Genomic DNA, 26,324 nt, shown 5'->3' on the forward strand with positions numbered 1-26,324 from the left:
GTAGCAAATTGGATCTGTCCGGTCATGGTGTCCGCGTACGACGAGACCCCATTGGCAATTTGGCACAGGAACAACGCCATTTTGAGAATCTGCGAAGAGAGAATTTCAAATTTCAAACGGCTCTATTAATAAATAGCCGTTGGAACTTGGAAGTTTGAAATTTGAAAGAAATCAAACGTAACGGTCCGGGCTATGAGTCTATGGCTATTGTTTTTTTTATTTTGTTTTGTTTTGCTTTTAGGATAGCATATTTATAAGCTCCAAGGGAGTTCAAATATCTCTCAATACTTTACCGTAACTTTCTAAAGTCAAAAGCACTTTCCCAGAGAAGAAGTTCCAAGTAGCAGTCGAGGCGCTCGTTTCTTAGCATCGTCTTCATCAAGGTTTCGTTTTTCTCATATGCATTATTATTGTTGAATTGTATCTGCTACAACATTCACACTGCGTTAGATTATAGATAGCATTCTAGAATCAAAGTCCGTAGATTTCGAATCGAGGCCCTCTTTCGTCTGTGTCAAGACTATGTTTTGTTTGGTTGCTGAGAAAACTTTTCAAGTATAAAATACAAAAGAAAGGACAAGCTCGAAAATTCTTTTAGCTTCGGTAGCGTTTTGCGGTTTGTTCGAGTTGAACTTTTGCATTTGCTTCTCAGGAACGAAAGGGTGCGCAAGCGTTATCTCTGTTTGTCACCCATTCTAGTTTCATTACATACTTCTTGTTGGAGGGATAAAAATTATGTTTAAAAAAATTTAAGCATCATCGCAGCCTTTTTTCTCAACAGGTTCGCTTGCTTTTTCAAGGTCTGTATTGTTTGGTACGTATAATCATTGCTTTTCCGGGTTCTTTTTTTATTTAGGCCATTGAGATTTTGAATTACAGGTACTCCCTGTAATTATACGGTGGTCAAAGAACTATGTTTCTCTTTCTTTTCTATGATTCTGTTTGGTTTTGGAGAAAACTGTGTGATCTAATTTCTATGTTTGGCTGTTTAGGGAAAACAGAATAAGTAGGTTTATCTTATGAATGTTAATAATATACGTCAAGTTGAGCAGAATTCCCAATTTTCATGCAAACAGAGCAAATTCTCTTCGACCCAGAAATCTTTCCTTTCGTATTGCATTTTGCAATGGCCAAATTTAGATCTCAATAGTATAATAAGTTTCTTCGATTACATTCAGGTTGGTGTTTGATCCTTGCAAATATGAATGACCTTATGACGAAGTCATTCCTGAGTTACGTGGAACTCAAGAAGCAGGCCATGAAAGACCTTGATGCAGAGCCGGACATCGAGATGGGAAAACTTAATCCAACTGATGAACAGAATCTCTCACTGTTTTTCGAAGAAGTGGCAGGAATCAAGGCTGATATGGAAGAAATCACCAATCTTCTTCTTAACCTTCAAGACCTGAATGAAGAGACCAAGTCCACTCACAGCGCTAAAGTTGTTCGAGGGCTAAGAGATAGGATAAACTCAGACATGGTCACCATTCTTCGGAAGGCGAAAAACATCAAAGCAAGACTAGAGACGCTCGATCGTTCTAACATAGCTAATCGCAAGGTCTCGGCAGCATACAAAGAAGGAAGCCCGGTTGATCGAACAAGGATGTCGGTGACGAATGGTTTGAGAATTAAACTGAAGGAAATGATGAATGATTTCCAGTCATTGAGAGAGCGGATTGTGAAAGACCACAAGGAAGGTCTTAAAAGGAGGTACTATGCTGTGACTGGAGAGGAACCAAGCGAGGAAGATATTCAGAAGATGATTTTGGGAGGTGGGCAGGTGAAAGTCTTTGAAGGGAAGGCAGATTTGGCAATGGAGAATAAGGAACGGGACGAGGCTTTGAAGGATATACAGAGGAGCTTGACAGAGCTCCATCAAGTCTTTCTGGACATGGCAGTTTTAGTGGAAACACAAGGCGAGAAGATCAACGACATCGAAGAGAATGTGGTTCGCGGTGGCGTCGACATTAGGGGCGGAACCAAAGGGTTGTTTGAAGCTGAGCAGTTGAAGAAGAGTAGAAGGAAATGGCTTTATTGGATGGTTGGTTTGGTGCTGGCTCTGTTTTTGGTATGCCTCCTTTTCATCATAATATTTTGAACTCCTCTCCTGAGTTCAAAAAATGACTAGAAGGCGGCGTGATTCTGATTGCTGGGATGGAAGAAAAGTAAGGGAGGTTTGTTGTGTATGGTGGGATATCAGAATATGAGAGCATGGAGAAGTTTTGGAGGAGTTTTTGTATTGGGTCTTGCACTCTGATACTTATGTCATTTGGACGGCTATCTGTGATGATATCTCTTCATCTTCGATTTGGATTTTGTGGATGGTGGTGTTCTTCTACTGAGGAGGCTTGTTAATTGGGTGTTTCTTTTCTCTATTTTTCTTTTTGGTTGCCGATGAAAAAAGCACATTAAATTGAGACTCCTAAAATATTGAGGCTTCTTTTCAATTTTCTTTTTTAATTTGCTAATTAAAAAATGGTCTACTGGATTTGGTGGGCTGAAATGGGTTTTGGGTCCATATTATGTGTTGAAATCCTGTGAACAAGAATGGGCTTTAACAGACTTTCTCGTACCAGGCCCATGTCAACGGGGGGCACCCAAAATAGTTTAAATTGAGTAAAAAATATGATAAAATTAAAATATTGTAATAGATATGGAATGGTCCCATATCTCAGACCTCTCTCACATTCCATCCATGTTCTCAATCCATCTTCTCCTACCCGTCGTTGCCAAGCATCTCCGCCGCCCATCATCCCTGTCGTCGCCATCTCAATCTCCTCTCCAAAAAATCAACCCACCATCAAACCACAATCACAGTGAAACCCATCTCTGCTTGGTTGCCAAGAAAAAATTCAGGAAGAAAAGAATAGAAAAATCGAAATCATGGACATTTCAATGCTGCCCTTATTGCTTCCAACATTTTCTCAGCAACCAAACAAAACTGAAGCCAACACAAACCGATTCGAACTCTAGCAGAAAAAAAACAACATTAACTAACTCTCTGATTTCCAAAATACGAGTCACGGGCTAGAAAAGAAAATATGAGCCAAAATCAATGGTCGTTAAAACCTGAAGAACATGACCAGTGGTTGTACATGAAAAAACCCTAAAATGGAGAGAGTCGTCGTCTGGGTTCCATGGGAGAGAATGAGAAAGGGGGCGTTCCTCATGTGACGACGGGGAAAGGCTACGTTTCTCTTGTGACGAAGGAGAAGGGGGCTCGAGTTCCTCATGCGACGACGGAGAGAGGGGTCGTTGTCTTGGCGGTGAGGGCGGTCGTCATCGAGGAGACGGTTTTGTGGGAGAGAATGGAATCGATTTTAGGCTGAGTCCCTGGGGGAGAGAATGGAGAGAGGGAAATTGTGCATAATACCGTGGGGTGGGGGCACATGGTAGTGTTGGTGATTTGTCTACGTGAAAGTCACCCATTGGAGGGCTGTTGTTGATGGGGGAAAAATAGTTCGACTCTGGTGTTAAGATTAACTCTATAGTTTTAAAATATTATTCTTGTTGGGGAATTTGAAAAACTTGGAATTGTTTTTTTATTTTTTATTTGAAAGTTTGAAAAAGTTTAATGATTAGTTTGGAAAATTTTTGTAATGATTTGAAAATTTTGTATTTGAATTATCTTTGAGAATAAGATGAGATCAAATGAAATGAGATCAGAAGAAAATTTTGTGTCTCATCTAAGGCCCCAAATCTGCCCTAACAACCACCTTGAAACCCTAAGAACATTAGCATTGGTTTATGCATATGCATATGCAAAGTCATATTTGCATAATATGACCTTAAAATCTTCCACATTGGCTTATACATATCCAAATATTTAGCTACCTATGAATAATGCTTATCCAAATTTGGATAACTACTATTCACCCTACAAATCATATTTAAATAAATATTTCTCTCTCCTCCTACTCTCTCTCACACAATCCTTTCATTTTCTCTCTCATTCAATAACAAAACAAACATTCACTTGCACATTCATTTTATTATTATAATATATTATATATATATATTTCATTTTATTATATTTTTTAATATATTATTATTAAAAAATTATATTTTTTTATTATTACATTTGTATTATTAATGTCAAATGTATGTAGTGGATGTTAATTGCAAAAAATATATAAAAAAAATTGATTTTAGCAAAAAAGTAATAATAATAAAATAATTTATTATTATTTTGTCTCAAATATGCATAAGCCAATGTGAGAATTTTACTTGAATGGCAAAGTGGATATGCAAAAGAGGTAATTTTGCATATGCATATGCATAAACCAATGCTAATGCTTTAAGAACCCCACTAAACCTTAAAGCCCTAAAACCTAAACCGCCAAACGAACTCTAAACCTAAAAACTTGAAACTCCGACACTCTAAAACCCTAAACCATAAACCATAAAAACCTAAACCCTAAACCCTACACCCTACACCCTAAAACCCTAAACCTTAGACCCTAAACCCTACATCTTAAGATCCTAAACCCAAACCCTAAAACTCTAAACCCTAAACTAGGGGTGGGCAAAATTTTCGACCTCCGACCTCTGTCCAATTTTTGACGAGTTTAGGATTTTAGGGTTTAAGGGTTTAGTGTTTTAGGGTGTAGGGTTTAGGGTAGCCCACGCAGGCTCCAAACTCGGAACTCCGATTTTTTTATTTTTTAAAAATACACATGATCAAAACGATGTCGTTCGACATCGTTTCGTGAAGGAAGGGGGTCTAAAACACAAGACCCCTTCTTCCCCTCTCACTTCACACAACAAACTGCTATACACTTTTGCATAACTCAGTTGAGCTCTGAGCGCCGTTTGCAACTCTGCCGTCACCGGAGTAATTATAAGAATGATTTTTAACTTCCTCTTCCAATAGATTTGTTGTTCCCCCATGTCATTATAAAATATGAAATATAATTTGTAACTCTCTTTGTGAAATGTGTATGATTTGTTGTTCATTTCAACTTCTTTGTTGTTTTCATTTTAATGATTTCGATTTTTAGGCAATTAAATTTAAGAATTGAGAGATTTAAGTTTTGTAAAATTTTAGTTTTTTGTTTCAAGTGCCGTTTGCTCGAGCCATACTCTAGCGAATGTTACACAAATTGTTCTCTCGAGTGTAGCTCGGGCGACATCACACAGATTATTCGATTGAGCCTTCGCTTGAGTGTGGCACGAGCGAACATCATATAGATATGTGAGCTCGAGGCTTCGCTCGAGTTTGGCTAAATCCTAAACCTTAAATCACTAAATCCTAATAACCCTACATCCTAGATCTTAAATCTCAAACCCCAAATCTTAAATCCTAAACCCTATAACGTATACCCTATAACCTAAACACTAAACCCTAAAATCCTAACCCTTAAAATTCTAAACCCTAAGCCCTAAGATCGTAAAACTGCAGAATCTAACAAGAAATGAGTTTTGGGTCTTACATTGTACTTTGGCTTATGTCAATTGATAAATTTAAGATTCACAGTAATCTTTATTTTTTTTAAAGAAAATATGTGGGGACTTCACATTAAAAAACTGTATAAATCATTAGTTATTCATCATTTGTAAAAGATTCTAAGCACCTTTATCTTCTTTGACCCGGCAATTGATCTAAATATTAAAAAAAGAACCAACCTTTATCTTCATTAGAGCGTGATACTCGGGTACGACAAGTCACATGCCTTTGAAAATTTGCAAAACTTTTATCATTCATTTTAGAGTCCCACACCCTTGGTTGTAAATGGCTAAAAATATTGAGAAATGCGGTCATCATCCTAAATTTCGTCTAATTTTCTGCCAACATGCCAACATGTTTTTCATATGACATTTGACTTTGAAAAGAACGAATGTTTTTCGTCTAATTTTCATATGTTTTTCGTCTAATTGCCCCTACTCGACTGGATAAGAACGAAAAACCCAACGAACGTATTTCTGAAAAAAAAAAAAAAGAAAAAAAAAAAAATCGGGAAGAGCCAAAGAGGGAGCGTTTTTTTATGAAAAAGCACGTTACAGACTTACAAAGTTAATCAATTTCGATACGCAAGTTGTTTGGCGGCTGGCGCAGGAAACTCCAAACAGCCACCCCATCATTGCGACACTCTCAAATGCCCCAAGAAAGAGCATAATCCAGCCCACCTTGTTGAACACAAAAATCTCGCGGTTTTCAAGAATTTCGAGTGCATATTTCCGTTGTGATAGGAAATGGATACGTTGCGGGAGGATGAGGAGGAGTACAGCTGGAGAGAAGTGAAGCTGCCTAGTTTGATACCCATAGTGCCAGAACCAGAGCTGGAGAGAGAGAAAGGGGAGAGGAGACGAGGCCGGGACGTACTTATAGCTGTGGATCACGGTCCTAACAGCAAGCACGCCTTTGATTGGGCTCTCATCCACCTCTGCAGGCTCGCTGATACCCTCCATCTCATCCATGCCGTTTCCAGTTAAGTAAATTGCACATCTTTTCAAAATTGTTCGTATTGATTTTTTCTATGATCGTAAATTCTTGATTGTTAATTTTTGGGGTATTCGTTTCGCTTGGGTTTGTTTAGGCGTGAAAAACGAGGTCGTTTACGAGATCAGCCAGGGGCTTATGGAGAAGCTTGCAGTTGAGGCTTTTGAAGTTGCCTTGGTGAGCCATGTTCTTTAATTTGCTTATTTTCTGCAATTAATTCAACCCCCCAAAAGGTTTGAAATGCCATGTAAAGATACAGATGTTAGAGTTTCACCTTTGATTGAAAATTAACGTACAAATTTAAGTAGTTTATCACTTAATTTGATTGAAGCCCACGAGTTAAGATTTTGGGGAAGGTGGTCTCCTGATATCTATCTATCTTAGGCCGAAATCTAATGGCCCAGCTTCTAAACTTTTGACTTTTCTTTAAAAAAGAAAAAAGAAAAAAAAAAAGGAAGAGAGAAAGAAAGGAAGAAGAAAATGGGAACCCTGGGTATTTTACTTTCTCCGAAAGATCCATATTTTGTATGGTTAAGGTCATGCACCATCAAACTTTTTCAATTGGTTTAGCTATGATGACTTCTTGGTATCCCTTGCCATTGCTTTGAGGAAAGCTTATCAAAACTGATCCTGGGTTGTTTCTAGTTTCAAAATAAAAGGTTTAAGTGAGACAGACATGTGTGTAAATTTTCTCACATATAATCAAGAACTTGTTGGATGCTAAAAAATTTGGTCTTTTCGTCACACTGAGCAATTAAGATTTATCTGCTACGCCCTGTTGATAATCCTATGGTTGCTTAGAGATTCGACCTGATATTTTTACCTTTAAAGTTTTAATTTTTAGTTAATGCCTCAGTGGCATACTCGTCTTGGCTAATTTATGAAGTGGCGCTGCCCTCTAATGAGTCTAATCTACCAGATATGCTATGACACTTGCATAAGAATTATTTCTTGTAGTCAAGCCAAACTGTCACACTTTGATGGACATTCGGCTTCTCATCTCCAAATGAGTTGTGCAGATGACTGAATTCTCTTCCACTAAGAAACCCCAGTTCATACCTGAAACTCCTTTGTCACTACCAAAAGTAAATCGGCTGTACCTAACCTGTAACACCCTGTTCTCGTAGGATAGAGATGTTACTAACATTCATAACATAATGTGAAGATATTCGAAGTCATGAAAAATACCTCATTTACTCAAAACGTCAACTAAACTGAACATAACTATTTTTGAAACATGAAACTGAAAACATAAAGTAAAAACATAAACTAAACTAATTCTTGTGTAAATAACACTTATTCCTTTCTAAGTCTTTACACTAGATCTATTCCTGGCCCCCCAGCTTTGCGTCCTCATACTCATAATCTGTGACAGTTAAATATAGAAGAAAATAGAGAAACAAACAAAAATGAGTCGAATACTCAGTAAATAGCACATCATACCGTAAAATACATCTTAGCCTAGCATAAACTTCATTTTTGAAAGACTCTTCATAACATACATACAACATCACAAATTCACAATCATACAGTACACATAACTTAATTTAACATAGGCTTAATTTCTAAAAACTAACATATATACATATATCGTCACAGATTCACATAGCGTATCTATTCATCATTATCATGAGCGGAATCATACATAATCATGGCAAACATGTAACGTGAATACATAAATGACTGGCTTCATGCATTTTCTAACAATCATACATGACTTGTTTATCTTGTCTTTCACTTATCATATGGTGACCCACGCTTGCATCCGTGGTACCGCATAACTTAATTGGTGGTGAACATGCTTAAGTCTGTGTTTCCCTTAACATATGGTGAACCACGCTTAGGTCCGTGGCATTGCTTATCATAACTTGTGGTAAGCACGCTTAGGTCCATGTCACCCTTAACATAACTTGTGATGAACACGCTTAGGTCTGTGTCATCCTTAAACATAACTTGTGGTGAACACGCTTAGGTCCGTGTCACCCTTAACATAACTTGTGATAAATATGCTTAGGTCCGTGTCACTCTTAACATAATTTGTGATGAACACGTTTAGGTCCATGTCACCCTTAATATAACTTGTGATGAACACGCTTAGGTCCGTGTCATCCTTAACATAACTTGGAGTGAAATACGCTTAGGTCTATATTTCACTTTACATATGGTGAACCACACTTAGGTTCGTGGCACCATTTTAACATAACTTGTGGTGAACACGCTTAGATCCGTGTCACCCTTAACATAACTTGTGATAAACACGCTTAGGTCCGTGTCATCCTTAACATAACTTGTGATGAACACACTTAGGTCTGTATCATCCTTAAAACTTCTTATCTTTCTTAATGCCTGAGAAGTTTGATGGATTTCATGAACTTTTCTATCATGGCGTATAGTTGTACATAGCATAACATAACATGATATGGCATAAGGTGATCTAAACATAAACATTCCATGACATACATGATCTGAGAACTACATGAACATTACATGACTTATATGATCTAAATACTTCATGACATTACATTGTATGGCATACATGTGATTTCATGACATATCATCCATCAAATCGCAATCCATAATAGCATAACATACATAAACTCACTTACATGCATATCATTATAATTCACAAATCGCAATCCATAATAGCATAACATACATAAGCTCACTTACATGCATATGATTATAATTCGTCGAAGATCATGAAAGGGATCTAACCTTGACTTAGCTTGTAGCATAGCGTAGACAAACATCACATTCTCATATACAACTAGAACATTTACAGTACATATGCAATTATATGATCATACTAATTACCTCTCAGCGTTGCTTCCTGATTTCCAACTTGTAGAACTTGTAGCGCGTTACCTATACGAGGTACTCGACGTTACTAATTTTCTAGATAGACGTGTCGTGGTTCTTTGCGTGATTAAATACAAAAGTGGAATTTAACATATTAGTTATCTTGTTTCCATGCAAAATTAATGAATACTTGTAATAAATAATTAATCAAGAATAAATAGCTTAGTAGTATAATTGGGTTTAATATAAATCTGCTAGATAAATAGTGTAAAACTAAATCCGAAATTCCAGGTTTTATCATGTAAAAATATATAAATTAAAATAATAACCTAATTAACTCCTAAGTATTGTCTATGCAATTTAAAGGATTTCGGCCTACTAACACAAGGTGCTGAAAGGAATAAGGATCGGGCCTAGTACAAGACAAAGCCCATCTGATAGTTTAGCCTAGGGGTGCTACCTGCACCATGCGGGGCGGGGGCACCCCCTCCTCGCCCCCCGCCCCGCACCATGCGGGGGGGTGCGTTTCAACCCGCACCTGCCCCGGCGGTGGGGTTGAAACCACCGCCCCCTCAACTCAATCCAGTGATTCACTAGATCTATAATGTTTTTTGGGTCTAAACTTTTTTTTAGACCCAAATTATAATATAATATAAGTATAAATTTTATTTAAAAAAATATAAACTCATTAGAGTTTTATTTTAGATTGGTTTGGCTTCCTAAGCCAACCTTTATATAGGAGACCAATGCAATACAATAGTCATTTTTAAGTAATGTGAGACTTAACAATAGTCATTCTTAAGCAATGTGGGACTTACTGTTAAGTCTCACATTGCTTAAGAATGACTATTGTATTGCCTTGGCTTCCTATATAAAGGTTGGCCTAAGAGGTCAAGGCAATCCATTAACTTGAATTCAAGTTTTTAACAAATTGTATATATTTATATACAATATATATTTATATAAATATAAAAAATAATTTTTTTTATTTTTTATTTTTGGGACTATGCGGAGCTGGGTGCGGGGCGGGGCCCCGTTGGGGTCAGCTCGCCCCCCGCCCCCGCTATGGGTCCTTCATGCTGGGGCGGGGTAGCAGGGGGGCGGGCCCCCACTGCCCACCCCTAGTTTAGCCCTCACAAGAATAAAGTTACCAGGCCGAATGGGCCTCAAAGCCCAAGGCCCACTTTAACATCAAAGGCAGAATACACAAGTTTGAGAGGAGTTTGTGAGAGGGAAGGTGTCGCACGATAACAGGGAACTCACCAAGGGAAGGAGGCTGAGGCGACTGCAGCTCTAGGGTGGCTAGAAGCGACCGGCTACGCGACTGGGTCCTTTGGGCAGTTGTGCGACGCAAGAGAGAGAGTGAGTTTAGAGAGAAAACTATCAAACCGAAAAACACTAGGGAGAGAAAATGATGGCCGACGGTAGTGGGCTTACCAGAAGGGAGTGGGTGCGACGGGGTTGGGCTAGTTGGCGCTTTCTGTGGTGGTGTGGAGGTGCTCCGATGTCCTGGGGTGATCGATGGTGGCTGGGCAAAAAACTAGGCTATGCGGGAGTGGGTTCTTCCTCCAGGTATTTCTTGGGTTTTATTTCTGAAGGGTCTCGGGTGAGTTTTTATAGATGAGGGGAAGGAAGTATGTGAGTGTGAGTAGGAGACTAGGTTATAGTTTGAAGTTGTCTAGACTTTAGGAACCTATTCCTACGAGGATATACATACTGAGAGCATTGGCATTGGATTAGCCAAATGTCTTTTCATTTTCAAATTTAGCAAATATCATCCATATTTGCTCCACATTGAATTAGCTAAATTGTTTTCATCCAAAATATAAGTTACAGTAAATCCATTCTTCTTTTCAAATATGAAAAAAACTATAGCAAATCTAAAAGTATTTTTTGAGATTATTATATTATAGATATGAGATTTTTATTCATATGAGATTTTACCATCTATATACATATGAGATTATTATATTATAGATTGTTGGATTGTGAAAATGAAAATGAATATGATTGTTGAAGGTTATTGAAGATTATGAAAATAAAATAAAAAAATATAAATAATAAAAAATAATAATATTTTTTTATTATTGAGAGTGTGATAACTAATCCAATGTAGACTTCAAGTTTTGAATGATTAGCTAAAAGTGAAAAAGTTACATATTAGTCAAAATTTGAAAAATATGATGGTCAATCCAATGCTAATGCTCCGAGAGGATTTGTTTTTTGAAGAGTTTGAGTTGGAGCTGGTTTCAAATTGGAATCTATTCAAACTGGAAACCAAGGGATAACTATGTCGATAAGGAACTTCCTAATGAAATACAAACCCTTTTAATCTGATTAGTTGTCAAATAAAATAAAAATAAAAATAAAATCACACTTTTGGGGTCTGGATGTACATAACCACTTTCTAGTTCAGTTTGAATCTAATTTATGCACAAGTGAGAACCTTATATACAGATGTCTCCATCCCCCGCATGCTCTCTTCGTTTGATCATGTTCACCCCTCATGCTGCGGTTATCCCTAAGCTTGGAAGAACACCTAGGGGGTTGGCTCAATTGGTAAAGGTTTTGGTCTTGGTGGTATGTTCCCTCCAAGGTCCAAGGTTCGGTGCAAACAATCTCTAGGGGTCGTAAGATGCCAGAAGGGGGGATTTTTCCCTTAAATTACCCGAGGCGCACTTGAGGGAAACTCCTTGTTGGGAACATGTGCACCCTTGAGATTTAGTCTGGATGCTATTTCAGGACACTCAGTGCTAATAAAAAAAATCCTTAAGCTTGGAAGACTGAGATATATTGTATCTATGCAAATACAAGTTATCCCCAACTTTCCTGGGATTATTTAGGACTTCGTTCCTGAATACCTGGTGCCAATAAAAAATTAAGGGCTCGTTTGTTTTTAGAGATGAGATGAGATGAGTTGAGATTAAAGTTAAAAAGTTGAATAAAATATTATTAGAATATATTTTTTAATATTATTGTTGTTTTGAGATTTGAAAAAGTTGAATTGTTTATTTTATTTTGTGTGGGAATTTGAGAAAGTTATAATGATGAGGTGACATGAGATGATATGAGATGTTTCCTGAAAACAAATGAGGGCTAAGTTAACTCCAACTTAGCAGATGCTGGTGTAATAAATAAATTTGTCAGTGTAAAATATTGGACCCCATTGGTCAGAGTTGATCCTTCCAGTGTTTTTATTATCAAGTTTTGATGTTCTTTATGGAATAGGTGAGGACCGAGGCTCGAATTGTGGAAGGGGATCCTGGTAAGGTAATTTGCAAGGAAGCAGAAAGGTTGAAGCCTGCCGCAGTGGTCATGGGTACCAGAGGCAGAAGCATTATTCAAAGGTTCATCCTCCCCCCTCCACACACCCCCTCCCCTCTCTCTCTCTCTCTCTCTCTCTCCTGCTATCTCACTAAATTTTGTTGTTGGGACTTCAGTGTACTGCAGGGAAGTGTGAGCGAATATTGCTTCCACAACTGTAAATCAGCACCTGTAATAATTGTTCCTGGGAAAGGTATTGTCTCTTACTAATGAAATCCTTTGCTTATATTTCCTTTAGAGTTTTAATTCTCAAGTATTTATAACTTGGATTGGCAGAAGCTGGAGATGAGTCGTTGATCTAGTGAAATGGCAAACAACCAAGTGTATGTTCTGAATGTTGTGATATTCAACAATAGCTTGCTTGTTGTGGATAGTTGTAGGTTTTCTGGATAATACAGTTTATTATTTTGTGTGATTACTATGAACATTGTATACGAGTGTTAATGACATGTTTAGCATGTTAGGTTATTTATGTGAATTCTCTGTTGCTATCTTGAGACAATTTGGGGTAATGGATTTTGGTTTCATTATAGCAAAATTTCATCGTCCCAAATCTAACAAACATTGAAATTTATGATCTTTAATTTTTGTGACTACCATACTTAAATCCAACAGCTTGAACGGCACTCTTTTATAGCCAAAGAAAAAAGAAGCGGTCTTTCAAAAACCTGTCCTCTGTGTGGACTGTGGATCAGATCAAGCTTGAACATAAATGATCATTTGTGTAGCTTATGAAGTCTCTGTCATCTTTTATTCAGTAAAGCTTGTCATGCGAAAGCCTTGCATGGAATTCATAAGTCTAATATGGCATAGACCAACGTGTATGTTATAATTGAAGAGGAAACTGGAGAACTGTGGCCTGAGAAATAGTTTGGTGATACTACAAATATAGTCCTAATCAAGTCCTTGCCCTTTGAACTTTTCTATCGTATTGTCTTCAGTTCTGTGAGGTTGATAATTCATACGTTCAATTACATTATTCCATTTTCTCTTTTCTTTTATTTAACAACCTGGGTCGGTATTACGGGTGTTTTCTTGTAATGACTCGGGGAAAAGGCCAAGTCTATTAATCCGGGTCTATTAATCCTTGTTAGAGATAATACCAAATCACTTGATTAGGATAACATCAAATCAAGAATATTATCTTAAACATTAGAGATGATATTCTAATAAAGTGATTTAATTTTTATAATATCAAATCAAGAGGATTGATTTTCATAATAATTGAGATATTTACCTTCTCTCATCTTTTGTTATTTTCCTATAAGTAGATAAATTCAAACACACTTGAGAATAGTAAAGATGTAGCTCTCAAAATCTCTCTCCCTCATTCTCTTCCTCCACTCTTCTCTATCTCAATTTTTATCTCGACACTTCGCTCGAGTGAAGTGTCGAGCGCGCTTCGAGCGAACAGCCAAATGAACATTGGCTCGAACAGAATGTCAAGCGAACACTATGATTTTTGTCTCGATCGAGCTAAGTGTTGAGCGGGACTCTCGGACTTTAGCTTCGCTTGAGTGGTATGTCGAGCGATGTTGAGCGAACTTTGGCTCGAGCCAACTGTCGAGTCAACTTTCAGCAAATACTTTTTCAGTTCCAAAACCAGTCTTCACATATACCCCAACATTACATTCCCTATATCTTATACTCTCATCCCTCACCTCTATTCATAGATTATGTTGCTGTAAACTAACCATACCAACTTAGCAGATGTTATAACTTAATCATCACCCTCGCATTATCTTGCATCTCTGTCATTAACTTGGATCTTTGGGTGCATGAACATACCTATCTTAACCATGTTGGCTTCAAATGAATCATATCAGTAGCAGGATGTTCTGAAAAAAAACTTGCCTCCCATATTAGCCCCCAGGATCGCACTCTTATTACTCCTACCCCTTTGTATGATTTTAACTGTATGCATTTTAATGAAACGAAAGAGATTTTTTATTTTTATTTTTTTCCTCAAATGCCTTTAGGTGGGTTAAGCAGAAACATTCTAAGTTATCATTGTGATGTCAAAGAAAATGTGGGTTTAAAATACGAGGGTTCGAGTATGTTAATATATATTGAATCCGACATACAAATATAATTTTTCATATATATCTGAATGATCTGTAAAATAAGACACTGCATATTTTTGAAATGGATGGAGTATTAATTATGTAAATCAATCTACCCAAGTTGTTTGAGACTGTCTGGTGCTACTCTTGACAATTATCATTAGGACCAAGCAAAAGTTCTCATACCCAGGCTTGGTGGGGCATGGGTCTTTTTGGTGTACCAAAAAAAAAACTCTGTTTCAGGTTGCCTAACCGCATTACTCTTAACAGTCTGATACCGCTCTGTTTGTTACTCCCAACATTCTTATCTTCCCTTTCTGCAATTCAGAACCATAGAAATATCTCGTCCTAGAGTAGATCTCTATTTATTTGTATTTTTATAGGATTCCCCTACAAGAAAGAGACAACATGAGAGCTCACTGGTGCCCAACAAATGTTGCCAGTGGTACCAATATATCCATACTTGCAAGAGAATCTTTGTGGGTTTCCTATAGAGTCCTCCTGTGAGTGAAAGGTGGAGAGAAAAACCTCAAAAAAAAAAAAAAAAAAATGAATGGAAGTTTCATTCAAAGCTGAAATGGACCCAAGAAAGGGAAAGGACAATATCACCATCTAAAGGAGCAAAGAGAATCAAAGAGATCTTGCCTGTGGATGAGGCCAGCCCCTCTCCTCTCCTCTCCCTATTACATATGGCTTGAAAATGAAGGAAAGTTGGGTCTATTGTTTACTCCAAAAGCAAGAAGATGCGATGAAGGTTGCCTAGCCAACCTTTTCCGTGGTCCCCCAACCATTACTACAAACCTAACACTGACAACCTCGTTCTTTATATGGTAAAATTCAGATCTAAATGCCTGTGAAAAGTTACAGAAGACAAACTTTTCTTAGAGATTACGGTGATGGAGTGGAAGGAATACTTCATGTCCATTGTTGAGGCTTTGTTTGGTTAAGATCTATTATTATTGCTTCATCCGAACCGCTTATATCTTCTGCATTTTTCTTCAACTCATGGATAATTGCAGATCAGACGTGTATCACCATTTGTGCATAAACAGATAACTCTTCTAGGACAAAACACAGTCGGACGTTCCAACCAACAATTCCTTGTCGTGTCTATTTTCTCTTTGGTCTTTTCCCCCCCTTCTTTGCAAAGGCCAATATAACTTTTACTGCTGCTGAATTCATTCCCACCTTCCTAGTATCATCGGAAATTCATGGATGAGGGTCACTATTTATAGCTAAAACTGCAGAATATGTACATTTGTAAAGGTTCTTATAATGGCTGATTTGAATGAATTATTGTTAAAGACATTCAATTTACGCATCCTTCCTGTACTGACAGAAAAAAGTTATGGCATGCTGACTACTGCACTCTGAATCTCTTTCCTGAATCCTTCAGACAGTCTGGGTGTCTTACTCACCTATACATACATACATACATACATGCATATATATATATACTTGGTCTATAAGAGATTTCATATAAATAAATTTATAAACTTACTTTTGAAGTTGATATATATATAAGAATATATACTTAGCTGGAGCCTTGGAAAATCCCAAATTACCAATTAGTTAAGTAATGATTTCATGTAGTAGATAGTCAACCACTATCTGCAACAAGATAACTAAGATAATTGGCATAAATTAATGGTCTGCAAAAGCACAAAAAAAGTACTTATTCAACTCAAAAGTGTGGAAATACAAGTCGATGTGATATACTGTAATCCCGTTACGTTACAAAAGTGGTAGTAGGGACATGAGACCACTACAACGAATTCAATGTGAAAGGATATTTTAGATATCTTTGGTCCTCTCTCCTCCCTTTTTCTCTCTGCATCTTTCTCTCCCTCCCTATCTTCTTTTAAGTGTAATAATGGTCTGTATTCAACATTCTGCTGCATAAATTATCAGTATCTCAATCAAACATATTACTCTTTCCAAAGGGAACTCAGACGGTCCACCGGTGTAGGCTCAGTGCTTAAAAGTTGTCGCTCAGTTTCAACCAACGTAGGGACAACTTGTACCACTGGTTTTTAAAGCCACTTATTCCATTCGCATTTATAAATATTTTTGTGACAGTTCGACGCAGATTTCATTCACTTTTGTACTGATTTGTTTAGATTTGCGTAGTAAAAACACTTGGTCATGAATGGCAAAAATTAGCAAGTAATTGCAGAGGATGCTAACTAGATAGATTGGCTTAAGGTATCGTTTGGATTCGAAGATAAGTTGAAATGAGTTGTGAATAGTTGTGAAATGAGTTATGAATAGTAATGAGATTTGTGAGTTAAAGTTGCTGAATAGTATTAAATAGTAATGAGATGAATTGAGATGGATTGTGAATACAAACGAGGCTTGAACTATTCATTTTCATATCTCACACTTTTTCTTAGGATGTGAGGTGTGAAATAGTGAATAATAGCTGATGAAAAGAATTTTTCGCCCTGCCCCCACCCTTGGTCCTCTCATCCATCTCCATCAACTTTTATTAGTACCTCTGGCTCTAGCGTTATTAATCTCATTTGTTGTAATTACAACAGAAAGCAAACAAAAAAGAAAACACCAAGATTGTTGACCTAACATGCATTGATATTATTCATACTATGAGACAAGAATACATACAAATATATACGATATGTACTTTAACATTAAAAAAAAAAAAATGAATATGAATCAGAGCATGTGGAGTGAACTCGGTTCTATTCAGATCTCCATCTTCAAATTGCTAGCTTCGATGGAACCTGCAAAACAATTTAGTGTCTGTTAGGGTAAATACTTGAAAGAGTAACAAATGCGGTATCGAAAAAGAAATATCCAAACATGAAATCAAATAATAAGAAAGTTTTTTTATGCTAGTTCTATATCTTACCTGTAAATGGTTGGTATGGAAATGAAATCGATCTTTCTTGATGGAATTCCAGATTCAAAAGGTTTTGTAAATCAGCATCCCAAGTTGGAGGAGGCTGGAGTTGCTGCAGAACAAGGCCGATCGATTTTAGAAAAACTGACAAGTTTAAAGAGAGAATAGATCATGAAAATACATAGTGCAGAAGAAATTACTGTGAAGCAGGATGCATCAAGATATGGTTCGGGGAGTGATACGGGAGCGCTGAGTGATCTTCGAAGTGCCATGTCAGGTGAATTCAACCCCATCTCGAACCCACAACATGCCACCACTTGTTGTACTGGATTAAACTGAAGATAGGCAGGATTAGTCATTTCGGATGACAATCCAATTGTTGGAAAATCGGCTGAGCAAGCAGGAATCGTCTGTTGATATGGAAGCAAATGAGAGTCATAAAAATGAGAATATGGGGGCACACCTATGAAGGGACAGAAAATTGTTTCAAGAAATTGACCTTTTCTAGCTAGCATTTTCCAAGCAAAATGGAGATAATTAACATGTTTTTGGGCTATTTTATTAAACTTTTCTATACCTCTTTTGCAAAAAAGTCATCAATGTTGAAGTCAAGCCTGGGATTCACAGCAGCTAGTTTCATGGACAGAAACTGCATATAGAAATAATGGGAGGAAAATATTCAGAGATTTAAAGAAGTATAAGCAAAAGCATAAGGACTATGAAGACTAGTAGGTGAAGCCACCTCTACTTGTCGTTGAAGGGATTGGACATAATTGATGATTTCATCGAGCATTCCAGCTTTCCCCGTGATTTTGTTGCATCCTGGTACTAAATCTTGCAGATACTTCATTCTCTCACTGATCTTTTCCCTTCTCACCTGCATAACACATTTAAACATGACATCAATCCTACAGATTGCTGAAGGGAAATTCCACAAAGCAAAAAAATCGTTGATTATGACAAGAAGTATGCCTAAAAGTGAAAAAAAAAAATGTCATAAATTCCAACTCACTCTCTCAGCTAAGCTGTGGCTGTCAGTGGCCTGGCCGCGACGTGCCCGGACATGAATATAATCGGGCTTTTGAACCTCGGAAGCTTTTGAATTCTCCTTTGACGAATCAGCAGAAGTCTCCCTATTGTTGGTCGTGGGGGTACTGGTGTTGTTTTTGGTTCTGGCTTGCTCTGTGTTGATCTTTGATTCCCCCTCTTCTGCACATGCTTTGCTTCTCTTGTCTTTGGCGTTGTCTTCAGCAAAAACCTAAGACAAGTCGAACAAGGCATTGATTTAAAACACAGAGAAATCAAGTACCAAGAATTGTTCATTTCACCCTCTACAAGATACTGCGCAATTAGGAGACAATAAATCAGTACCAGGAAAAAACGCATTGAAAACTTAAGGAGGCATTTTTGCCTAGTTTTTATGGTCTTCATGGTAAAAACATCATAGAAATCCTGATGATAAAACAAAGACAGACACTCACACACCTTGGTGTTCTGCATCTTATCAGCCTTTCTCTTCTTGGAGCTGTCTCTCCCAGCTGCAGAACTCATCTTCTCCGCCGGCACTGACACTTTGCCTTTCGCTTCGGGCGCCGATTGCGCCTCCGTGGGCGGGCAGCTAGAAGTCTTTGAAATGGAAGAGTTCATCTCCAACCCTGTAGGACTCCCATTCATCGATCCACCAGACCCAAACCCCAACTTGGGCAACTCCAACCTGCCCAACTCAAGCCACCCATTTTCCAAGCCCGGGTCCGGCTTCACTGAGTGGGTCACCACATCATCAAGCACCGAGCAGCCGCCGCCGCCCACCACCAAATCCTGAAAATTCCCAACTTGATTCGCCTGACTTGGCTCCAAAAAGACTCCACCAGAGTCACAGCCTCCAAAATAGCTCTGCTGCCACCTCATGCGAGCCCTCTGCCTCTCCAGCACATTCATGTCCGTACAGTTGCCAGGCCCGTTTAGACAGTGCGACATCTCCGGTAACGCCCTGTTCATCAACTCCTCCGCCACAAACAAAACCAAAAGACCCTTTCAAGAAACAGAGAAAAAGGCACCAGCTTTTGATCTGCGAAAGAACGCAGTGCACCTCGGTGAATAAAAAAGGTGGTGGAATTGGTAATCAGATTAGGCAAACTTCCACTATCTGATGCTCAACACACACGAGGCTTTTGTGAGCGAGCAAAGGTACTGTGCTGCTGACTATTGCTTGTTACGTGCGCTTAATGTATGTATGTATGTAGAGATGAAATGTTCTCGTTTGTAGGACTTCATGTATATGGTAAAGAGAAAAGGAGCTAGGTGTGGGGTATATTTAAAGGCACAAAAAAAGTGGCGGGGACGTACAGGGAGGTTGTGCCGGGATCTGACAACAACTGGCCGGAATTATTGTGTGTGTGAGAGAGAGTGTGGGTATGTGAGAGTGAACGAAGCAACTGGGGAAGAGAGCCATCGAAGGTATCCATAACCAGTGCCGTGGGTGGTGGGTCCCACCGACATGACCGCCACGTGGGACTGTCCCAGAGAGGAACGGGTCAGTGACCAATTTGGTTCCGATGCAAGTCAGATATTTAATTCGCAGCAGCAAATACATGTAGGGATCATTAAAGTTCTTTATTTATTAAATAACTGTTTTTTTTTTTTTTGAAAAGCTAAATATTAAAATAATGTTTATTAGTATTGTTATTATTTACTATCCATCTATGAAGAGTGAAACAAGTCTAGTTTTTATGTATAAAATTATATATATTTATATGTGTGTGTTTTTAAAACTCAATATTTTATTTATTATATATTTACATAATTAACTTAAAATTTTTATTCTTGAAAGAATAATTATATTCATATAACTCCTTTTTATTATCTTTAAACAATCCGTTAATGTAATTGTCAATTTATTAAAAATTTTAAAATATTTTCTTTGAATTTTGTCAAAGTTTGCCACTTTGACAAGCCGTATAAATTTATAATTGATGTATTAATGAAGGGGTTGGAATTATTTAGGATTAAAATATGAAAAACGTCATATATATTGAGAATTTTATGCACATAATTATACGTATCAGCTATTGAAATAATGTGGATTTTAAAATTTAAAATTTAAATAAAAAATTAATAAAATAAATATTATATATTATATATAAAATTATAAATATATATAACACTATTGTTGTAATTCTCTTAAAAAATGGAATAAAAATTAGAAGGACCTCGTAAGAGAAAAAAATCTTATTGAATGATTCATGATGACCAAAAGTTCTCTGCCCGAAGATGTTATTTTTGTTTGGGCTTTTGGGCCCCGCGAAGGGTGGCAGGAGGCTCGGTCATTATAGTTACGTTTTCACCAAGACGTGGGATAGGCACGTGGCAGCTTCCTGTGCTTTGGATCTGACATCTCAGAAGGGTGACGTGGAAGATGACGAGTCCCCTGTGGGTAATGTATGGCACAATTTGGTACCTGGGAATTTGTAAAGAGATTTATATTTAACTAATACAAGAGAGAACGGCCTCAGAAGAACCTAACGAACATTTCTTCCCTGTCCCTCCACTCAACTCGCACTACCGGAGCGTGGAATGCACGCACAAGAACTCTGCCAGCTCAATCCTTTCCAAAAATGGTAAGAAGGGCTCTATTTCATTAACTTCCAAATTTCTGTTTTGGGAATAATCATTAATATTTTTTACTTTAAAAAGCCATCAATCAATCAATTCTAGTTATGAATGGTTTGATTACCAAAGAATCTTTAGAACTAATTAAGTAGAGACCAAAAACATAGATTAAGGAAGCTTATGCATTGATGACACCTTTGACGGTATTTGATGTTGTGGTGGAGGTTAAAGAGTCTTTTCCATCAAGTTACACGCTTTTTTATTGCAATACAAACTTCACAAAAAGGTCTTGAGTTTTGAGTTTACACTTGCGTAGTGATTGTTTGGATAGCAAAATTTAAAGCGACAATTAATCTTAGATTAGGAAATCGAATAATTTAAGATGATCGTGTTTGGTTATTTAGAGTCATGTCATGTTAATTTAATTTAATATATATATATATATATGAAAAGAAAATTATATATATTATACACTTAAGTTATGTTTGGATAGTGAGTTAAGATAAAATGAAAGTTAAAAATTGAATGAAATATTGTTAAAATATTATGAAGCGAGAGAGGGATATGGAGTGAACTGGACAGAAATCTGAGTATGAGAGTTGTTTTTTTCCCTCGGTGCGATTTCATAGTAATGTAAATAGGAAGCCTACGTTGCATCAAATTATTGGAGGGCTGTTTTTTGATAGATGTTAGCCCGACCAGTTATAAGATTTGCTCTTTGCAAATTTAGGCAGCCACTGGACATAACATTCTGTTGCCAAAATCATGCTTTGCTTGCAAAATTATGAAGCGATTTGAAACCAGCTTGAAGCAATGGGGATGGTAGATAGATATAATTTGCCAATTGGGAATGGTGGGAACAGGTCCAGAGAGGATGAAGGCTACTTCCATTATCAATTTATCACCAACTGGACCCTAGCTCTCACCACCCGCCCACCCCACCTCCTTTTCATCTTCCTTTATAGTGTTCGACCCCCCCTCTCTCTCTATAAGTACCGTAGCTAAAGGCAGATGGGGCCTCTGTTTCTCTATGTATATCGTTTTCTTCTATCACTTTCTCTTTAATTAATTGGTCCTTATTAAACTAACCTGTAGCCCCCTGTAATTTGTCTCTCTTTTTGCTCACTCAAGTGCTTGCCATTCTTATATTTGGCTTCACTATAGCCCCCAATGGTACTGCATACTGCAGTGTATTCGCTTCTTTCATTGTGCCACAGTACCATATAATCAGAAAAGAAATTATTGAGTAATCAATCAAGAACTAATCCTTTTTCATCCTGTTTTGGGTTCTCTTTCTGAAGAGCAAAAACATGGTTACAAAAACAAAAAAACATGGATAATAAAAACATGGTTAATCTATCTGATTGAATGGTTTTCCTTCGTGGTCACAAAATATCATAGCAACCCACCAATTATATATCACAAAATGGAATGATCGAGACATAGAAAAAAAGAAAAAAAAAGTATGTATTTTGTTGATGATCATGATCATGATATTGATCGATCGATCGGGACCAAGTGGTCCAATCAAATTTCAAGGTGAAGATACAAGCTGATCCCCCCATCAGCCATATGCTAAAAGGTAAACCAAAACAAGAGGCCGACAGAAAATGCCCAAGGTTTTTGCAAATTGCAGCCGAAATACGGCTGCAGAATCGCGCGCAGATCAAATTGATCATCATATATATATGGCCCTTGATCTGCGATTGGTCTTTCCGACTTTCCAGCTTTTGCAGAGTGTTCTCTTTTTTTGATCACCTGAATTTAGACAACTTGTTCAAGAAAACAAACAAGCCTTATTACTTCCCAGCAATATTATTATAAAATTTATTCGAGAGATCTTATCTAATAATTATCTAAAAGTGGATGAATGAATGAATAGATCTTGTGTATGATAATAATAATAGAGAAGTATAGTGAGAGACATGGGTGAGGGGGCAACGAGATATAGCAGCAGATCCGATGTTTAGAGAATCCTAGTTCTCAAAGGTCCTGATCTAGTTCTCTCTCTCTCTCTCTCTATTATAATGGCGATAGAGAAAGAAAGAACACAAAAGTTAGGGTCTTTGGCGATTGTGTTTTGTCTGATCTGGCTCCATTCTACTTACAACTGTATATTATTTCTAATCATACCATGCATGGGCTCCTCTTCTAATGAACCAATGCCAATGCCTCATACTGTTCCACGACTTTCGAAAAAATAAATAGTCGCGCACTCGTGCTTTGCGAGAAAAAAAAAATGTTTTAATTTTTTTAGTTTAATTTTTTTGTAACTTAATTGTGAGTTTATTTTAAGAGAAATGATAGTTATAGAATTATATAATTATTTTTAAAAAATAAATAAATACGAAATTTATATAAAAAAAATTAATTTTTTAATAATAAATTATATTCTTTTTTAAAACGACTGTATAGTATTTACATACTCTACGATTATATGTAACATTACTCTTATTTTAAATTTTGATCAGTACTTACACATGAATAAATGACATATGGCTTATATATGGTAGAAAATTAATATTAAAACAATAATGGGACAATGATACAAGCTAGACAGCTAGCTGATAGAAATTAAAAACAAAAATAAAACGACAATAAGTTAGTACTAGTTAGGGTCGAAGATCGATCGAGCAGCTTCCCATACTGCCATGCAAAGCCTTCAATTTAACGCAGATATATACATGAGTAATTATCACTCTCATATTTCTTTATTATCATCACTATTACTTAATATTTGAAATATGTTATATCTACTCTATTATAATAAGTGCTTATCTAATTGCTACAATTTTTTTTTCTTGTTTCTCCTATTAAATTTTCTTGTTTCCCGTTAAATCCGTTAACTTTTGTCCAACACGTCGTAACCAAAGCCACAGTTCATTCAAGCGGCAACTCCACTCCATCTCTCGTTCTCCACTTTCAGCCACTTTCCACAACAGTTGCTCAGTTATAAACCAACTCCACTAAACCAAAACAGTTGCAAGCATGGAGGCTCACAGATAGACCTGCAGTAAGGGGTAAAACATATGAAAAATAACTTAAGAAAGGAGAAGAGAAGGCTCGAATTTGTAGTAAAACAGTAACAAGATCATAGAGATTAAAATGCAAGCTATTACCAGACTAAAAAGGAGGAGGAGAGCTGCGGCACAACCAAATTTGCATATGAAGAAAGATGAAACTAGAAAATCTTCTCAGAGCACGGGTTGACGGAAAAAGAAATGGAAATGCAAAGGCGTTTTTCACAAGCTTGAACCTGAAATACTAAGGGAACAACAGAGAGAGAGTGGCAAGCATGGAGGCTCAGCTATGCTCATGATTTGGGGTTAAAACAGGGCACGAGTTGGGGCCAAAAAACAGTGCATGGGATGGGGGAGAAATGGAGGTGAGGACAGATGGTGGTTCTCACCGCAAAGCACGTGGCACAGAGGAGAAATGGCGGAGAGAGAGAGAGAGAGAGAGGCAAGCAATGAGGCTCACGGATAAGGCCTGCAATGGAGAAAAACATAGGAAACTGAGAAGAGGAAGAAGAAGGAAGGCAGCGGCGCGTAGGAGAAGAAGAAAAGAAGAAGAAAACCCTAAGGATTGGCCAAAACGGCGCCATTTGAGGAAGATAGGGTTGGGCTGAAAACAAGCCCACAGGCTGGGCTTCACAAAGCCAAACGGGCTAGGCCCAAAACAGAGAAAATCCACTAAAAACAAGCTCTATCCGAAAAATACAGGCTCAATACAATAAAAGACTACAACTAAAAATTAATAAAATTAAAAATTAAATCCCAACAATGAAATAAATTAAAATAGAGAGCAATTTAAATACTAAACAACAATTAATATCAAGAAAGCACGTCAAAATAAATTTTACAACTTAGTTATCACAAAATAATACAACGAAAATCACGTAAAATTTAAAATAAGAGAACCAATATTACTAATAAATAAAATAATTATTTAATTAAAATACACAAAAATATGGATATCACAAAAGAAGCGATTATGTTGGGGGTAGCAAGGAAGCACTAGCCCAACCCGTTGGCACAGTTTTCCTTGAACCGTACTATGTTGGGGTAGGGATGGGCGACCATGTCAGCCTGTAGGGTTTTCTCTAATGGGCAACTCATAGTCTATGAATGGTCCTCTAGGCATGTTAGAAATTGTATATTTCCCCTAATGGTTTCCCACCAAATTCTTGTTGCACATGTGCTAGCAAGAATTAAAGTACTGATCATAATAGTTAATTTATTTGTTAAAATTTTTTTATAAAATTCTATTAATTATATTACTTGTATAAAAGTTGAAACAATATCTTCTAAGCTATACATGCCATCAACTAATTTTACAAATTTTGTAAAAAAGACATATTATTTATAAAACAACAATTTGATCTAACTAGACAAACGTCCACGTTGCTTTGACCGTGTATATAAATATATATATATATATATATGTACGTACTGTATCTCACAGTTCCAATATCTTAAATTAATTAATTAACGTCGACAGGTATCACAGCTGCATGCATGTTCTGAGCCCCGCGTGGTGCCCATATTCATGGCTCACGTATTATATATGCAACGATTATATGAGCGGTTGTAAATTACTGGTAAGGGTTGATATTGAAAATGTTCGATATTTTTTTTTTCTTTGTATTCGATCTCTCTGGTCGACAAAACTGTTCATTTTTTGCTTGGGTACTTAAAATTATTGAAAGAAAATATACGAAGGCAAGATCAACAATATCATCTAAAGATAAAGCCAAAAGGAAATGAAGAAGAAAATAGAACATGACAGAGGTTGGAAAGAATTAATCCTTTAATTGATTAATTCTGTAAAAATATGTATATGCTATGCTGTACAGTGTCCTACTTACAGAAGAAATGAAATATTCTATACAAGAATGATAATACATAAATGCCCTTAAATAACCGTATATACTCCTTGCTTGCTTATTTGTCATTTTCCTGATTCATTTGTCTGAGTGTTGAGCAACTTGGCAGCTTGTATATTAGCTACCTTGTTCGAAACTAGCAGCAGAAGTTGTCCAAGATGCAGCCTGCGGTGCGCGCAACAAGACCATACAAGTTCAGTTTTTTTGTGTAAAAAACTCATGATGTTGGCTTTTGAGTTATATCATTTGCCCTTTTGCTACCTCTTGGGATTTCCTTTTATATACCATCTAATTTAATTTGTATATGTAGTAGTCTGCATATATATGCTGTTTTCAATATCTCAC

The 26,324-nt window shown here is 37.0% G+C and overlaps 3 protein-coding genes across 3 annotated transcripts; 2 read left to right on the forward strand and 1 right to left on the reverse strand.

Annotated features, from left to right (window-relative positions):
* Positions 1 to 240: 240 nt before the first annotated feature.
* Positions 241 to 2,447, forward strand: LOC109014937 (syntaxin-112-like). The gene is made up of 2 exons (XM_035686301.1): positions 241 to 383; positions 1,179 to 2,447. Exon 2 carries the CDS (start codon positions 1,202 to 1,204, stop codon positions 2,096 to 2,098), a length of 897 nt encoding a protein of 298 aa, XP_035542194.1. The 5' UTR covers positions 241 to 383; positions 1,179 to 1,201; the 3' UTR covers positions 2,099 to 2,447.
* Positions 2,448 to 5,999: 3,552 nt separating this feature from the next.
* LOC109020739 (universal stress protein Slr1101-like) lies at positions 6,000 to 13,094 on the forward strand. The gene is made up of 5 exons (XM_019003265.2): positions 6,000 to 6,427; positions 6,537 to 6,616; positions 12,467 to 12,585; positions 12,679 to 12,755; positions 12,839 to 13,094. The coding sequence occupies exons 1-5, from the start codon at positions 6,193 to 6,195 to the stop codon at positions 12,862 to 12,864; spliced, it is 537 nt and encodes a 178-aa protein (XP_018858810.1). The 5' UTR covers positions 6,000 to 6,192; the 3' UTR covers positions 12,865 to 13,094.
* Positions 13,095 to 17,193: 4,099 nt separating this feature from the next.
* LOC108989126 (transcription factor bHLH63-like) lies at positions 17,194 to 19,924 on the reverse strand. The gene is made up of 7 exons (XM_018962640.2): positions 18,971 to 19,924; positions 18,498 to 18,743; positions 18,228 to 18,362; positions 18,063 to 18,134; positions 17,686 to 17,895; positions 17,495 to 17,597; positions 17,194 to 17,366 (listed from the first exon to the last, which is right to left on the reverse strand). The coding sequence occupies exons 1-7, from the start codon at positions 19,481 to 19,483 to the stop codon at positions 17,329 to 17,331; spliced, it is 1,317 nt and encodes a 438-aa protein (XP_018818185.1). The 5' UTR covers positions 19,484 to 19,924; the 3' UTR covers positions 17,194 to 17,328.
* Between the last annotated feature and the right edge of the window lie 6,400 nt (positions 19,925 to 26,324).

The sequence above is a fragment of the Juglans regia genome, chromosome 16 (genome assembly GCF_001411555.2).
Source record: "Juglans regia cultivar Chandler chromosome 16, Walnut 2.0, whole genome shotgun sequence".
Classification (NCBI taxonomy): Eukaryota; Viridiplantae; Streptophyta; class Magnoliopsida; order Fagales; family Juglandaceae; genus Juglans; species Juglans regia.

Bases quoted from the DNA above. Each gene is read 5' to 3' on its own strand.
- LOC108989126 (XM_018962640.2), bottom strand. From the start codon at position 19,483: ATGAACAGGGCGTTACCGGAGATGTCGCACTGTCTAAACGGGCCTGGC. The intron at 18,744-18,970 runs GTGTGTGAGTGT...GACTTGTCTTAG, and splicing joins ATAAGATGCAGAACACCAAG to GTTTTTGCTGAAGACAACGC. The intron at 18,363-18,497 runs GTGAGTTGGAAT...TGTGTTATGCAG, and splicing joins GCCACAGCTTAGCTGAGAGA to GTGAGAAGGGAAAAGATCAG.
- LOC109020739 (XM_019003265.2), top strand. From the start codon at position 6,193: ATGGATACGTTGCGGGAGGATGAGGAGGAGTACAGCTGGAGAGAAGTG. The intron at 6,617-12,466 runs GTGAGCCATGTT...TTTATGGAATAG, and splicing joins AGGCTTTTGAAGTTGCCTTG to GTGAGGACCGAGGCTCGAAT. The intron at 12,756-12,838 runs GTATTGTCTCTT...TTGGATTGGCAG, and splicing joins AATAATTGTTCCTGGGAAAG to AAGCTGGAGATGAGTCGTTG.
- LOC109014937 (XM_035686301.1), top strand. From the start codon at position 1,202: ATGAATGACCTTATGACGAAGTCATTCCTGAGTTACGTGGAACTCAAG.